The 14,747-nt window shown below is 33.6% G+C and overlaps 1 protein-coding gene across 5 annotated transcripts in view; it reads right to left on the bottom strand.

Moving 5' to 3' along the window:
* The window catches only part of TANC2 (tetratricopeptide repeat, ankyrin repeat and coiled-coil containing 2), a 309,551-nt gene that overhangs the window by 117,147 nt on the left and 177,657 nt on the right, over positions 1–14,747 (bottom strand). For all 5 annotated transcript variants that reach the window (XM_015235187.3, XM_031685573.2, XM_031685574.2 and 2 more), the window contains one exon: positions 12,592–12,778. In XM_015235187.3, coding sequence (XP_015090673.1) covers positions 12,592–12,778 — 187 coding nt within the window. The remainder of the gene's footprint in view (positions 1–12,591; positions 12,779–14,747) is intronic.

Raw genomic sequence — 14,747 nt, 5'->3', positions numbered from 1 at the left:
TCTGAGAATTAAGTGCTCCCAATGGGTCTCTGTGTCCTCACCGGTATTAGGGAGCCCAGTTCTGTGGCAACATCTCCCTGTCAACTCCATCTGAGGGGGCAGTCATCACTCGGCTTCTCAAAGATGCCAGTGCTCTCCACCCCTACTTAGTCATGAACTATTCTTTTTATATATTATGCCTGTTATCCTTCTTACATATTGCTGGATTCAGTCAGTTCATGAGAGACACTGGTTTGTACTTTACGTTCATGTCGTATCTTTTGTTTGGTCTTTGTGTAATGTTGCCCTCATAAAGGGTTCCTTTCACTTCAGCGTACTGGAGCAGTTTGTGAGGAAATGGTATTATGTTTCCCTTAAATGTTTGGTAGAAATAACTGTCAAGGCATCTGATCTAGGAGTTTTCCTTGTGGGACAGTTTTAAACAACAAATTCAATTTATATTTAACAGCTTTAAAGCTATTCAAGTTCTCTCTCCTTGAATAAGCTTTTTTTTTGTATATATATTTTTATTAAAGTATAGTCAGTTTACAATGTTGTGTCAATTTCTGGTGTGCAGCAAAATGCTTCAGTCACACATGAACATACATATATTCTTTTTCACCATAAGTTACTACAGATATTGAATATAGTTCACTGTGCTATACAATATGAACTTGTTACAAGTTCCCTGAATGAGCTTTTAGTAGTTTATTTCAAGGAATCTGTCTTCCATTTAAAATGTCAAATTTATTGGCATAAAGTTGTTCATGGCATTCCTTTATCATCCTTTTAATGTCTGTGAGGTCTCCAGTGATGTCCCTCTCTCACTTCTGACTTTGGAAATTTGTATTTTCTTTTTGTCCTGATTAATGTGGCTACAGGTTTATCAATCCTACTGATTTTCTTAAAGAACCAGCTTTCAGTTTCATTGATTTTTCTCTTGTTTCCTATTTCACTGATTTCTGTTCTTTATTACTTCCTACTTTCTATTTACTTTGTTTTGAATTTCTTCTTTTTCCAGTTTAAGTGGAAATTTAGTTGACTGACTTAATAACTTTCTTCTTTTCTAAAATAAGCATCTAATACTATAAATTTCCTTTTAGGCACATCTTTAGCTGCATCCCACCAATTTTGATGTTTTGTTTTCACTATCATTCAATTTAAAACATTTTCTAATTTCCACTGTGATTTTTTTGACCTAAGGGTCATTTAGAAATGTTGCTACTTAATTTCCAAGTTTTTCTGAAATTTCCTGGTACTTTTCTATTATTAGTTTCTACTTTAATCATATTGCAGTCAGAGAATACTCAAACCATACAGTTTGTGTATGGTTTGAGCCCACTTAAATTCACTGAGACTTGTTTTATGGCCAAGAATGTATTCTGTCTTTATGAATCTTCTATGTGCACCTAAAAAGAATCTCTGGTCTTTGGTGGACTAACCTATAAATAACAATTAGGTCAAGCTGGTTGATATAATTGTTCAGGTCTTCTATATGTTAACTGATTTCCTACTTGTTCTATGAACTACTGAGAGATGTGTGCTGAAATCATTGACTATGTGCATGGATTATTCCCATTATGAAGCTCTCTTATCAGGCGCATAAACATTTAGGATTGTTATTTCCTCTTGATTAAATGATCCATATATCATTAAGAAATGACCTTCCTCTACAGGTCGTCATTCTTTGGTATGAAATCTATTTTGGTCCCACCAAATCATCATTCTCTTGTGGGGGGGGGGATTAGGTTTAATTATTTATTTATTTTTAGAGGCGGTACTGGGGATCAAACCCAGGGCCTCGTGCATGCTAAGCCTGCGATCTACCACTTGAGCTATACCCTGCCCTCCCATTATTCTTGTATGTGGTCAAAACTACTCATTTTAATTAAAAATTCATTTCATATATTCCCAATGAATTTTTATGGATTATAGAGCATATTTTATAATTCCAAATGTGTTCAATGATAGTATATACAGGTGTATATATTTTATGTGTATGTGTTAGTGTGTGTTCTTTTTAAATAGATGGATGCTCCTTATCCTAATTTCTGGAAAATGTCTCATTACTTGAAATTATATTTAAACATTTTCCTTCCAGTAAAATTGACTGAAGTATAATTTCATCTGGTATAAAGATGTGGTGATTTATCTGGCTTTGTAATTCTTAGAAGCTGGAGTTCACACAGCTGTTCGGGTCAGTACACTGAAAGCCAGAGAATGAAAACTCTTGTTTCCCAGAGGACTTGGTCACATGTAAAATGTCTGTTATTTAACTTTTCGCCTTTTTTTTTTTTGTGGTATATACAAGCAGTTTATACCCTTAGGCCCCAAATCAGCGTTGGCTAGTTACTTGTACCTGCGTGGTCTTACCCTGCTATATATCTCAGAAATATATTCCTTTTCTCCAGATAAACCCTCAGCACATTCAGTAGATTCCAAACACTACACCTTTAAAGGTCTGAGAAGGTAGTAACGGGTTTCACTGTTTTCAATATTTCAAATGATTTATAAATAATAATGTGTTTACTGGTGACTAGTTTACTAAAACATCAAGCTTCTATAAACTTAGCTGGAATTATATCAAGGGTGACAACACTAGTTACCTCATGGCAGATATATATGTTTGATAAAATAAAAATGAGAAATAAACTACTAAATAATGAATAGTGCTGAAATTTTTTTTATAAATAAGGGATCTATCAACAAAAATTATGAAAGTCTTCATTGGCAGTGAAAAAGGTTTGAGAAATTTTGAATTAATTCATTAATTCACTAAGAATTATGCAGTGGTCCTATTTCATTATTTATTTATTTATTATATACTCTATTTTATTATTTAAACAATAAATTTATAATATGGAAGGGCATCCATGGTCATGATATTTAAAAGCAAAGACAAAGAAGATACCCAGTTTTCCAATGTGAGAATAGTACTGATGTCATTTTATACTACAATTCTACAATCTGCACAAACAAAACTTGGTATCAAAAAGTTCATTTGTTTTTCAATAATGAAACCCAAAGGTATTCCTTGCCCATTTTCACTAGAGAGAAATGTGCCTAGTTCCCAGCACACAGTATATGCTCAACAAACATTTTGTTGAAAGAATGAACAAATTAATTTTATTGGATGCTTAATTCACAGAAAGACTGAAAACATACAACTCACATAATATGCCAGAAGGAAAATTCTCTGGGTAACCATTCCCATTTAGGAATTTTGTGCCTTTTTTCCCATGGATGCTTTTCAGAACATGGTGACTTTTAGTTAATTCCATTCACCTAATCTATCCAATAAATTTTTATTGAGTAGTTAGTGTCAGAATACAGTGGTAAACAAGACCAGTCCTAAACCCAGAAGGTTCTTAACTCCAGAAGAAGGACAATTCTGTCACAAAGTAGATCATACATAGAAAAAATGAAGAATGACAAAATGAAAAGCTATTTTTAATAACAGCATGCTAATATCTGCATATTATTCAATTTTATGGATGGCTCCTATCTTACTCAACCATTCCCCTATGGTGAGATCTTACCATATAATTTAAAGTCATCAAGGTGTATGATGCATCAGAGACTGCAATGATATTTTGACTCAAGTAGTTACTGAAAGTTTCAAAAGTCTAAATAAAACCCATGCAGACTACATGTCAGGTAAGCTGGCCTACATGAATTAAGCACCCATATGTGCAAAGTTTCTATGAATGGAGTTGAGGAGGAAGGCACAGCCCATCATTGAAAAATATACATATTTGTTTTCCACTAGACCTACTCTACCTCTATTTTACTTTGCTAGACCTAGTCATTCCCAAGACTAGTGGGAAAATACTGAGTTGTAAGTAACTAAAGAGATTTTTCTGAGACTTTTTCCATTTTCCTTCCTTGATGTAAAAAAAGAATTGCTAACTCAGTATAAAGAAATGCTTACATGGCATTTCTGTTTATATTGCCATATAGGCCAGGAAGAGGTAACAGAAAAGAGGAAGGAGGAATTACAGGCTTACAGATAGGCTTATTGTGAATAAAATTAACTCTATATATTTAAAAACAGTTTTACTGAGGTATAATTTACATAACATAAAAGGCACCTGTTGTAAATGTATGTGGGTACAAGCACATTTGCTTGCCTTCTATAATATTTAAAAACTGATAGTAATAATTTTTATCTTGATTCACTACACTTTGGTTGATAAAGACTAAATGTTTAATGCTGGATAATAGTCTTAGGTCATCTGAGATAAAATTATTTTCAAAGTATGCACTGCTTTGTAATAATTAGGACCATGGGTTTTGAAGTCATACAGACCTGAACTTGAATCCGCTTTGCCTCTTTATATCTATGTGATCTGGGACCAATTATTTTTAAATCTCAGTTTTCTAAGTCTAAGAAAGATTATTACACTATTATGTAAGGCAGAGTTAATTTACAGCTAGAATGGGCCAGCCCTATGCTTATCTCTGGGGATGCCTGGAAGTCTGCTACTGACTCTTAGCCAAGATAAGGTCAACTGGGATAACTAATGATTTATAATTTACTGTTTAAAGTTTGAAACTCCCCTGGTAGAACCAGGACTAGGTGTTTATTGACAGCTTACACCTGGAGTACTTAAGACAGCCTGAGGGCCATAAAAATCTTCACTTTAAACTTTAAGGGGAGCTCTCCTGAAACCAAGATTCCTTACCAAAATCTTGGTGATTTATATTCTAGGGACAGAGCACATCCTATTTGATTAAGAAAAAACCCGGAGACCTGCACCTGAGAGTGTCTTGGGTCCTCCGTGTTCACATGCTGTACTGTATCTTTACTAAAAGCTTTTTGTAAGCTTTCTTTGTGGAGTCTTATGCATCCTTTCAATTTTCTGATCTTGTGAAATCTCTGCAACTATTTTCTTAGAAGATCATTATAAGGATTAAGTAAGTACCTGGCCCATAGTTTGTAATCAGTCAATGGTTATTATTATTATTACTGTATTAGCTAGGTCAATTACACAAGAAAAATGCTCTGTTTGGTCTCCTTGATCATTTTAATGGGAAGTGTCCACACGTCTTCAACAAAGATGCCATGCAATATAAATATAACCCTATAGCTAGCAAACATTTACTTAATGCTAAGTAATTAGAGAGGTGGGAAGGATGACACAGTCACTAGCACAGTAACTGGAAAAACTTAGTAGTGAAGATAAACCTGCACATTTCTGAAAACAGGTTGGAGAAAATACAAAAGGACCCTCAAATTATCTAATGTTCAGTTTATGACTTGGGAGGTGACTTTTTAAACGTGACAATTTGGGTCAAAGAACACATAACATCCTATTGAAATACATGTTGATAAAGGAACAAGGGGTTTTGACAAGGAGTTTCTGATTTTGCTTTTTAATTATCAGCATGAAACATTAGGAAAACATCATCACTGAGCAATGGGCACAGCCATAGATATTTCATATTTGTAGTTGTTAAGTGATATAAGGCTATAGGATATAAGACCAAATTTAGCAATAAATTAGGACCCAAAGAAAAAAACATTCCAAGATTTCATTAAAAGAGGAAATTCAAGAATTACACCCTCTGGAAGGAACTATGATCTTCAGATAAACAAGAGGGGGAAACAAAATGGATCCATGTTTAAAATCATTTTGCTATATAAGACCACACTAAAATAGACCATTATTAAAACTTAATATGAAAAAAGAATAGATAGAAAAATGATACATATCTCATAGAGGTTATGGTTATTAAGATTTTTGTTTGAAGCTCTATGTACAGCTGAAAGATTATATGTAGCTACTGGTATCTAACTAAGCACGTACATAAGACGATTATACCATTAAAGTTACGCCAATAAAATAAAAAGAGTCACCAACATAAAAGTACCTTGTAAATACCTGACATTTGTGTCAGTGATATTTCTCCACATATTTAAGAAAGGTGAGTTTGAGGAGAGGGAAGCTATGATTAGAACAGAGAATGCTTTCTGTAGCAGAAATTAAATCATATATGGGGTGGGTCGAGACCACAAAGAAGTCATAGTTATTTACAACCTTTTAGAACTCTAGAGAGGAACTTTTTACATTTAGAATACTTAAAAATTCAGAAAGTCTGCATTTCTAGTATTCTGATTCTCCCAACTAGAATTCTATATATTCGGACATGCTGTAAGAGTGATATTGGCTGGCATGTGGATGGCTAAAATTCTGTTCATTATAATTACAAAATGTAATGCATTAAAAGGGATCACACTGAACTGACTGATACATAAAGGAATTACAAGCAGATCATTAAAGTAATTCACTGAATAACTTTTGCGCTTTTTGCTGATGGGGCAAGATTTAAATATGGAGCACTAATAAACACTAGATCATCTTGGAAGTTTTTGTTCCAAGTAACATAAGTGATCTTAACTTGGAAAAGTGGGTGTTTCTAGGAGGGAAAAATAGTTAAAGCATATTTAACAGTTAAGGTAGGACGTCTTTAGACTGCCAAAGTAATAACAATAGCTTTGCCTACTATTACTTATTCCATATACAATCCCCTTCCAACTCAAACTGCATTTAAGAAAACTAAAGGGAAACAAATCATTTCTCAAGATAAGCTGCTCATATATAAATTGATAGCTGCTCTACAAAGTAATTTTATGAGCAGATATTATTCTCTTTCTTCTCTCATAATTTTGCAAGCCAATCTGTTTCAGTATTTACACACTTTAATGAATGGAAATTCATTATTCTTGAAATTAGCTCTATTATCCACAAAGGTACAAAGGAACACAATTTTGGAAATTTATCAGAAAAAAAAAGAGAGGAATACTACCTGCTAAATAATAAATCAAAGCAGGATCCCATTTTTAATTTTCTGAACATTATGAACTTTTATTCTGAACATTCACTAACATGTTATGCTTCCACTTTGAAAGGTAACTACTTGTAAATGGATTATGTCCCATCTGTCAGCACCATCCCTTCTGCCTGGATGAACGTATTTCTAAAGCTGTTTTTTAATGTATGGCAATATGGATGACACGAAGTTATAGACACGCTAATAATACCGACAGAAGAACCCAGGAGGAGGCTTGGCTAGGGAATATAAAAGTCATTTTGCCAAAATTAATCATAAAGAGAACTTGAGAATAAAATTAGCCAAAGAAGAATTCTAATCTCTACTATTCATCAAAAATTTAATAAAGTTTCATCTTGTACCCAGTAGTCACTCTAAACACTCCCAAAAGAGTAACTGAAAGTTCCAGGGCAATCCTTCATCCCCTACCCTTCTCACCTTTAAGCTTTCCTTCCTTTTATAAACATTTACTGAGCACCGACTATGCTACCACATGCCAGTCACTGGACTAGGTGCTACAGTTAGAGATGAACAAGGCACAGTTTCTGCTAATAAGAAATTAACAGTCTAATGGTGGAAAGTGGGCTCCAAAAGTAATTACAAAACCATGTGCTAAATGCAATGATACAGATATGCACAGGTAATACTGGGAAAATGAAGTAATAATATGTATTGGATAGAAGTTAGAATGGATAATTGAAGAGAGGTGATGATAGTGGTGGTAACAAACTACTTTGGCTGAATTTTTAAAAATATGTAGGAATTTGTCAAACATAAGAGGAAATTATAGGCAGAATGATCAATATGAGCAAAAGCAAAGAGATGAAAAAACTGGAATGTGTAAGGTGACAATAAAATCTAAGTTTGCTAGAGTAATATGGACAAGGCTAGCAGGAGTGGGATTAAAGGCTGGAGAAACTGGCTGTGGCCAAATCAGGAAAGTCTGGGCTTCATCTTCTAGGTAAATGGGAGCCAAAGGAGTGATTTGATCAGACCTGATTTTCAGGTAGTTCACTTCATTTTATAGATAATAGAAACAGAGAAGTAATTGCTTTTCAGTTAATTCACTTTGGTGGCTGTATGAAAAACAGACTCAGAAAGGACAAGATGCCTGGAAGTCCTAGCCACAGCAATCAGGCAAGAGAAAGAAATAAAAGGGATCCAAATTGGAAAAGAAGAGGTAAAAGTGTCATTATATGCTGACGACATGTTACTATATATAGAAAACCCTAAAAGGTCCACAAAAAAGCTACTAGAGCTGATCGAAGAATTCAGCAAGGTAGCAGGTTACAAAATTAATGTTCAAAAATCAGTTGCCTTTCTTTACACTAACGATAAATCAACAGAAAAAAAAGTAAAGAAACAATCCCCTTTAAAATAGCACCCAAAGTAATAAAATATCTGGGAACAAATCTAACCAAGGAGGCGAAAGAATTATACACAGAAAACTATAAACCACTGATGAAGGAAATTAAAGAAGACTTTAAAAAATGGAAAGATATTCCATGCTCTTGGATTGGAAGAATCAATATTGTTAAAATGGTCACACTGCCCAAGGCAATCTACAGATTTAATGCAATCCCTATCCAATTACCCAGGACGTATTTCACAGAACTAGAACAAATCATAATAAAATTTATATGGAACCATCAAAGATCTAGAATTGCTAAAGCATTACTGAAGAGAAAGAAAGAGGCTGGAGGAATAACTCTCCCAGACTTCAGACAATACTATAGAGCTACAGTCATCAAGACAGCATGCTACTGGTACCAAAACAGACATATAGACCAATGGAACAGAATAGAGAGCCCAGAAATGAACCCACAAACTTTTGGTCAACTCATCTTCGACAAAGGAGGCAAGAATATACAATGGAATAAAGACAGTCTCTTCAGCAAATGGTGTTGGGAAAACTGGACAGCAGCATGTAAAACAATGAAGCTAGAACACACCCTCACACCATATACAAAAATCAACTCAAAATGGATTAAAGACTTAAACATAAGACAAGATACAATAAACCTCCTAGAGGAAAACATAGGCAAAACATTATCTGACATACATTTCAAAAATTTTCTCCTAGAAGAAATAAAAGCAAGAATAAACAAATGGGACCTAATGAAACTTACAAGCTTCTGCAGAGCAAAGGAAACCAGAAATAAAACAAGAAGAAAACCTACGGAATGGGAGAAAATTTTTGCAAGTGAAACCGACAAAGGCTTGATCTCCAAAATATATAAGCAGCTTATACAACTCAATAAGAAAAAAATAAACAACCCAATCCAAAAATGGGCAGAAGACCTAAACAAGCAACTCTCCAAGGAAGACATACAAATGATCAAAAAGCACATGAAAAAATGTTCAGTATCACTAATTATCAGAGAAATGCAAATCAAAACTACAATGAGGTATCACCTCACACCAGTCAGAATGGCCGTCATTCAAAAATCCAAAAATGACAAATGCTGGAGAGGCTGTGGAGAAAGGGGAACCCTCCTACACTGCTGGTGGGAATGCAGTTTGGTGCAGCCACTATGGAAAACAGTGTGGAGATTCCTCAAAAGACTAGGAATAGACTTACCATATGACCCAGGAATCCCACTCTGGGCTTGTACCCAGAAGGAAATCTACTTCAGGATGACACCTGCACCCCAATGTTCATAGCAGCACTATTTACAATAGCCAAAACATGGAAACAACCTAAATGTCCATCAACAGGTGACTGGATAAAGAAGATGTGGTATATTTATACAATGGAATACTACTCAGCCATAAAAACCGACAACATAATGCCATTTGTAGCAACATGGATGCTCCTAGACAATGTCATTCTAAGTGAAGTAAGCCAGAAAGAAAAAGAAAAATACCATATGAGATCGCTCATATGTGGAATCTAAAAAACAAAAACAAACAAACAAACAAAAACAAAGCATAAATACAGGACAGAAATAGACTCATGGACAGAGAATACAGACTTGTGGTTACCGGGGTGGGGGGGGGGGGGGCGGGGTAGAGGGTGGGAAGGGATAGACGGGGATTTCAAAACTGTAGAACAGATAAACAAGATTACACTGTATAGCACAGGGAAATATACACAAAATGTTATGATAAATCACAGAGGAAAAAAAAAACACTTTTAAGCTAGCTAAGAATTGACAGAATCCTTTTTGTCTTCACATACGGTAGTTATAAAATGCCTACAGGTAATATAATACTTAATGGTGAAATAAATATTATAGGCCTCTCTTAAAGATTAAGAATAAGTAAAGATGTTTGCTCAAAACACTTTTATTAAATACTCTACTGAGATTCTATCCAGTGTAATGAGAAAATGAACATTCATAAAAGAAATAAAATGAGGAAGGGAAAGTAAAACTCTATTTACAGATTGTGTGAAATTCTATATATTAAACTCTAAAGAACCTACAAAACTACAAGAATTAATAAGTATATTAAGGAAAGTCTTAGGATACAAGTTTAAAATACTAAATGTAATGATGTTTCTGTGTACTAGCTATAAAGAAATGAAAATGAAATGCAATTAAAACATAAAGCACACACAGAACAGTTTTAATAAAGCATACACAATGAATGACTCTACAGTAATAAATATAAAATATTATATTTTAGAGAATTTGAAGATCCAAATAAAAGAGAGGTAATATGAAAAAAAAAGAAGGAAAAAAAAAAAAAGAAAGGACAAGATGAAAAGCAGACAGAGGAAAAAAATGTGACAATGAATATATACATGTTCATGTATAACTGAAAAATTGTGTTCTACACTGGAACTTGACACAATATTATAAAATGATTATAACTCAATAAAAAATGTTAAAAAAAAGAAGAGAGAACAGTTAGATATACATTAATCTAACATATTGAGGACTATCAATGCAATGCTAGGAAAGATGGACAGAAAATACAGGGGTGAGAAATACAAGGGGAAGGAAGATGGCCAGGACTCCTCTCGGCTTTCTGGCTTGTGTTCCTGGGTAGGTAGGAATGTCATTACAAGAGGACAGTTTGGATAACTTTATGCCAATAAACTTGAAAAAGATAAAAACCATAACTGAAAGAAATAAGGAAAACAGTTCAAGAAGAAATAGAACATTTTAAAATTCCTATAGTATTGAATACATAGAAGTAGTAGTTTAAAAAATTTGCATGAAGAAAATGTCAGGTCCTGAATATTTTAACGGCAGGTCCTACTAAATAGTCAAGAAACAGATAATTCCAATCTTCTACAAACTTTCAAAGGTTAGGAAAAGAGGCTATTTTTCATCACCTTTTATCTCTCTATGTACTTTACTTAGTTAAAATATTTAGCCATTTAATGGTAGTATCTTCATAAAGATCTCTCATACAAAGAAGTCACAAATTAGAAATTATTATGCTAGACACTGACAGTACATAAAATTATTAGACATGAATCCTGTCTTTAAGGAGCTTTGTAGTAAGTTTTGAAATTAGGAAATGTGAATTCTCTTTGTTCTCCTTTTTTAAGATTGTTTTGGCTATTTGGGTTCCTAGATTCCACATGAATTTTAGAATGGGTGTTTCTATTTCAGCAAAGAACCCTGTTGGAATTATGATAGGGATTTCAATGATTCTGTAGATTGCTTTGAGAAATATTATCATTTTAACGATATTAAGTCTTCTAATCCATGAACACAGTATATATTTCCAATTATTTAAGTCTTTTAAAATTTCTTCAGCAATGTTTTGTAGTGTTTAGTGTACAAGACTTTTGCCTCCTTGGTTAAATTTATTACTAAGTATTTCATTCTTTTTGATGCTATTGTAATGGAATTGTTTCCTTAATTTTCTTTTTGGATTATTCATTGTAAGGGTATAGAATGCAACTGGCTTTTGTGCATTGATTTCGTATCCCATAACTTTGCTGTAAAAATATTCTTTTTATTGATTCAGTATTTATGTAAAATGAATAAATTCACAAGTTGATATATATTGATTTAAGTAGTAGAGATATGCTCAGTTGACATGGCATTAATATCTGCCATAAATCTAAACAAATACATATTTTGATTTGATAGCCTTTAGAAGGAAACTAAACGAGGAAAAAATATTTTATTTTCTTTATTCCTTCATCCCACTTTCCTGCCCTCTTCAGCTTTTGTCATTTGTTGACCAGCTTCTCTTCACCACTTCCTGGAAATTTTTATCTTTGGCACTGGCAGCATTATATTGCCCCAGTTTTTCTATTTGTCTGAGTTCTCCGTTTTGGTATCCACTGGCTCATGCTCCCACCTCTCACTCCCTGTTCAATTTGAGTGTGCCCTAAGGTTCTGTGTTCAGTCTTGCTTTCTTTTCTTTGCATTTCTTTCCTTCAGATTCTTCATTTCCCAAAACTTTGCTCCTTTCCATTTGACTGACTCCCCTTGACAAGTATACAATAGGCAGTAAGTATGTGAAGAACTTAGAACCACCAAGAAACTACCAGTTCAGTGAGGAATGAACTTTTTCTGAACCACTTCTGTTGGTAGATAGATGATGTATGTGAATTTCCAGGAAGGAGAAAATTTTGCTATTTACCCCTTCTTTTATCAGATAATATTTTTAAAGGACTGGTTAAGCAGGGAGGGATACGTCTCATTTTGTTTACCCTTTATCTCTCTCCAGCATCATTAAAAAGTAAAGGACACATTTTATACACACATCTCAACAACTCAAAAGCAGAATTTTCGAAAATCTTAAGCTTGTATAATTATTTTAAAAAGAAAAATAGACATAAAATGATTAATATAAAAACCAGCTCACCAATGATACCACTATCTCTGCTTTCAAGGGTGGAGGTTGGACTCGTGACAGCCCCATAGCTGCAGTCCTTGGCAGTTGCATTTGTACTGACTGGCGGGAGGGTGGAGCAGGGACTACTGGCTGGCGGAGAGGCAGTGCTGCTAGTCAAGGTGGAACAGGGACTTATCCGTTGGGTGATTGCTGAGGTCTGAAAAATTGGAATAAAAAATAAATAAGATAAACTTATCAGCTGTTACAGTAAAATACATCTTATGGTAAAACATATGCTTTGATGACAAAAAGAAGAAAATCTACATGCACAGCTTTTACATCTATTAGGTTCTATTTATTTTTGCTTTCTAGGATAAAGAATTCTGTGTTCTGTAATTCAGGTGAAACCTGATAAATTTAACAAGAGCAGAGACTGTGGCCAGTTTTTCTGCCTAGGAAATTTCCAGTGAAAAGTAGTCTTTATCATTGCCATGAACTAACAGAGGAATTTTTTTTGTTAAGCACAAGTTGTCCTTGCTATTTTCAATCAATAAAATTTTTCTGAAGGCTTGGAACTTTGTGTCGTTAATAGTTTTCTTCGGGTAGGAAAAAAAAATCTCTGTAGGAAATAAAAGTAAAGTTCTCAATGCAAATAAGTAGGGGTTTTTTTGATACATACGTGGCTGCTCGGAGATAATAAATGAATGCAGGAAAAATGCCTTACTCTAAAAGTTTATCAAATAAAATAGATCAAACAATATTAATTTAATACAAAACTAAATAATTTCTCTGTAGAAACTGAGTAGACTGAGATCTCTGTATTCTGAATGATTCTTATACCTGAAGTTACTGCCTTTTTACATTTTTGATGAAAAAGAATGAATAATCACCAAAAAAACTGATGTAATATATTCTGGTTTACTTAATTTAATGACAACTCACTTTACTTTAGCTCTTTCCACCCAAATGAATTAATGAAATAATGAATAAAAGTATATGTATTTCAAACACTAAAGAAATTTTATCCTTCTCAAAATGGTAACTGATCGGTGGCAAAATTACTTTAACTTTAGGAGTACTAATTACCTTAACTGAAGGAGAACTGATGATAAATTTGACATCTTTAAATGTTAAATTAAAAAAAAACCACTTCAACTTCTTTATATATAGAGTCTGTATTCATATTCTCTCTGCTAAAATTTAACATTTACATTTTATAACTTGACTGGAAAATGTGTTGATCACTGGATATGAGAATATTAAGGCTGTTTGACTCATCCCAAAATGATTTTCAGATGCAATTCCTTGTATTTAAACATCTACGTTGAATCCAGGTTTTGATTTTAATTTAAATGCTATAACCAGATCATAAAAGATACATTCAACTCAACCAAGCACTAGTGATATTCTCAGAACCCTGCAATCAAGTAAATCTTTTCAATTGTATGAATAATATTAGAAACTGATTTTTCTTAATAACACAATAAGCCCTCAAATCTATGCCATTTTTCTTCTATATAATTTTTCTCCACAGGAGGGAGAAGTTTCAATTTCTTTGCAATCACCTCTATTTTTATAAAATGATGTTGGTCTACCAGAGCAATGATTTTTCAACTGGGCATGCAGTAGAATTACCTGTGGAATGTTAAAAATAAGTTTCCCTACAAAACTGACAGATACTGAACCCCATTCCAGTCTTACTGAATTTGAATCCCGCTTAGTTAGAATTTGGCATGGCAATTTTTAACCTCCTCATTCTCAGTTTAAAAAATATGTGGGACTGTACTCGAACTGTATTAGAGTCTTTTACATTAGATATATCTATTGTAATCCCACACTGAAAAAGTTTCATTTTGGTATGAATCTACTGCTTTTATAGTAAACTCATTTCTGTTTTTAGACAAGATTCTCAGTCTGTTCTTTGAGAAAGGAAACTGTTATTATATGCATAATGTAGTTATTGTGGAGGTTAAGCTCAAATGAGACTATTTTTACGACACGTTATTTTCTGTAAAATAAAGCATACATCACAGAATGCATACCTTAAAAGCTTTAAATGTAAAGGCAAAGCTTAAAGAGCAAGCCATTCAGAAAGCAGAAAACTGTTCATGGCTCGTGAATTAAAAGGCAGCCCTTATATTTATTTCAGGAGGCTAGTTAACGAGCCATAGAAATCTCTTCTAGGC

The sequence above is a fragment of the Vicugna pacos genome, chromosome 16 (genome assembly GCF_048564905.1).
Source record: "Vicugna pacos chromosome 16, VicPac4, whole genome shotgun sequence".
Lineage (NCBI taxonomy): Eukaryota > Metazoa > Chordata > Mammalia > Artiodactyla > Camelidae > Vicugna > Vicugna pacos.
The sequence above is the reverse complement of the archived record's forward strand: the minus strand, read 5'-3'. Positions and strand labels throughout refer to the sequence as shown.